Genomic DNA, 2273 nt, shown 5'->3' on the forward strand with positions numbered 1-2273 from the left:
TACATGAGAGTCGGCACCAGCTCGGTGATCTTCAGTTTGGTGACAAAATAAAAGACGGAATACGCCAGCACGTAGACCGCCGATCCACCGCTTACGATGAAACTGCGCCACCACCACCTATAATCCTGAAATCAAAACATCAAAGCGTAAGAATAAGAATATTACAAAAGCTAGAAAAAAATACGAATCAAGAAGACAGAAAGAGCATCAAACTGCAAATGATAGAACATAGAAAAACTGAATTCAAAGTTCAAATAAAGATATAAAAATCTTCCTTAAATAAAAATTAAATATGGCATTGAATATTAAATCAAAGAGACCGCTTTTGGTAATTTTCTCGTTGCACTTACTTCGCCGCACAACTGGAAGTAGACCATGACTATCGATATTTGCGAGCACGAGATTACAAGGATACAGAAAACGAGGAATAGAAATCCGAAAAGATAATAAAACTGATTTTCCCAGAGCGCAGTCAGGATGAAGAACAGTTCTATGAATACCGCGCCGAATGGTAAGATTCCAGCCATTAGAGTGCTGCAAAGATTATTTCCTTTATTAATATTTAATAGTAAAAAATTTATGTATCAACTTAAAATAATATTGTTAATATATAATTGTACAAGTATATTATATAATATATTTTTACAACTGATATTTATTAGTAGCGAAATAATAGAAAAAAGTGAATTGAAATTCTCTTCTCAAACTTACCATAATATTGGATTCATATACCATAGCTGTTCAGGAACTTGTCTAGGGATTTGATTCGTTCTAACGGGATGCGTAAAGGGCTGCTTGCGATAGCCAAAGAAGTAACCGAGATAGACGAGAGGTAGTGAGATGCCGAACCAGAGGCACAGCAGGGCCACCATTGTGGTGAAGGGAACCGCACCAGAGCTGTGTTTTCCCCATATGAAGAAATTTAGGAAGAAGCATGTCGTGAAGACTATACCTGGATAGAACGTCGCCGTCTGCAGCAATAAATATTAATCCTTATATTAGAAATTACGATACATATGTTTCGTGAATTAATCGTGGAAAATTATACAAGTTAATTATGCAGAAAAACATATTCACCTTATATGAATAACTCATAATGTAATCTATGTTTCTTACCAGTAAAGCGGCTCTTCTCCACTCTCGACCCCGCATAGTTTTGTACAATCGAGCTGAGAAATAGCCAGCGATTAAACCGGAAAACACATACAAAAATATCGCGCAGGTGCCCAAGGCTCCTCGACTCGCCGGCGACAGCATTCCCAGCATCGCGAAGACTGCAGGAATACAGACAGGTATAAACAAATATGTAGTCGCTGTACTTTACGTTGCATTGCTAGGATTCAATATGTGTTCCTACATATCGTGATTAAAGCCATGAAAAATATCTGGATGCCGCTGCCGATCACGGCGGCGAATAAGCGCGAGTTGGTCGGCGGTCGGAACACGTCTCCATGAACCAATTTCCAACCGGTCTCCTCGATGGTTTCATCCAGACCTGCCAAACTGTCACTCTCGCCCGCGTTGTAACGGGCTATGTCCCTTCTAAGTGTTCTCACCATGATCATCGTAAGAATTCCTGCAATAAGTACATAATCCAAAAATTAATACCCCGAAATTAATTTGTTTTTAATTAGATATTTTCTGCTACTTCGAAAATCGAGGAAATAGTTTTTGTATCGACTTTGTCATATTTTATCGAGTAGTCACAAAATTTGTCCAATGTCGTCGTGCGTCGCGTGATACACTCACAAATTCATGTCACGAAAATTGCAGAAGCTTGAAATGCGAGAATCTCTAAAGTTTTGCCTAATATCGTAGTCGCTGCTCATTCTCACCAGATAAGAAGAAAACGACAATGAGAGAATTGATGATCGAGAACCAGTGAATTTCGACGTCGCTCATGCCGAGGTACACGTCCCATCTGCTCGCCCAGCTGACGTCCGACTGTTTCCATTCCACCGAGTACAGGAAGAGGAGACTCGTGCCTTTTGGATTGACAAACTGCGGGCTGGCCTCGCTCGGTAGAATGCAAGTGTTCCCGTCAAACTTCAATTGAGTTGTGTCGATGGATCGAGCTTCCACCTCGAATCCAACTACTCTAAATTCATTTCTGTAAAAAAAGAAAAGGTAAAACGATTTTTATCACAATTTCCTCCATCATCTCTGTAAAATCTTTTGCGGATGTATGGAATGGATACTAACTCGCCGTGTTTGTGATAGCTCAACTTTAGCTTAAGATAATTATTGATGTACACTAGATCGTTCATGATTCC

General features: G+C 39.6%; 1 protein-coding gene across 1 annotated transcript in view; it reads right to left on the reverse strand.

The window, feature by feature from the left end:
* LOC112459737 (transmembrane 9 superfamily member 4) overlaps positions 1–2267 on the reverse strand; it is a 3879-nt gene extending 1612 nt beyond the window's left edge. The window contains exons 1-7 of the mRNA XM_025024011.1: positions 2203–2267; positions 1836–2110; positions 1358–1576; positions 1117–1274; positions 712–971; positions 351–534; positions 18–125 (exon numbers count right to left, since the gene is read on the reverse strand). Of these exons, the coding sequence (XP_024879779.1) occupies positions 18–125; positions 351–534; positions 712–971; positions 1117–1274; positions 1358–1576; positions 1836–2110; positions 2203–2267 (1269 nt within the window). The remainder of the gene's footprint in view (positions 1–17; positions 126–350; positions 535–711; positions 972–1116; positions 1275–1357; positions 1577–1835; positions 2111–2202) is intronic.
* Positions 2268–2273: the final 6 nt, after the last annotated feature.

The sequence above is a fragment of the Temnothorax curvispinosus genome, unplaced genomic scaffold (genome assembly GCF_003070985.1).
Source record: "Temnothorax curvispinosus isolate PA1 unplaced genomic scaffold, ASM307098v1 QBEX01010115.1, whole genome shotgun sequence".
NCBI classification, from domain to species: Eukaryota; Metazoa; Arthropoda; class Insecta; order Hymenoptera; family Formicidae; genus Temnothorax; species Temnothorax curvispinosus.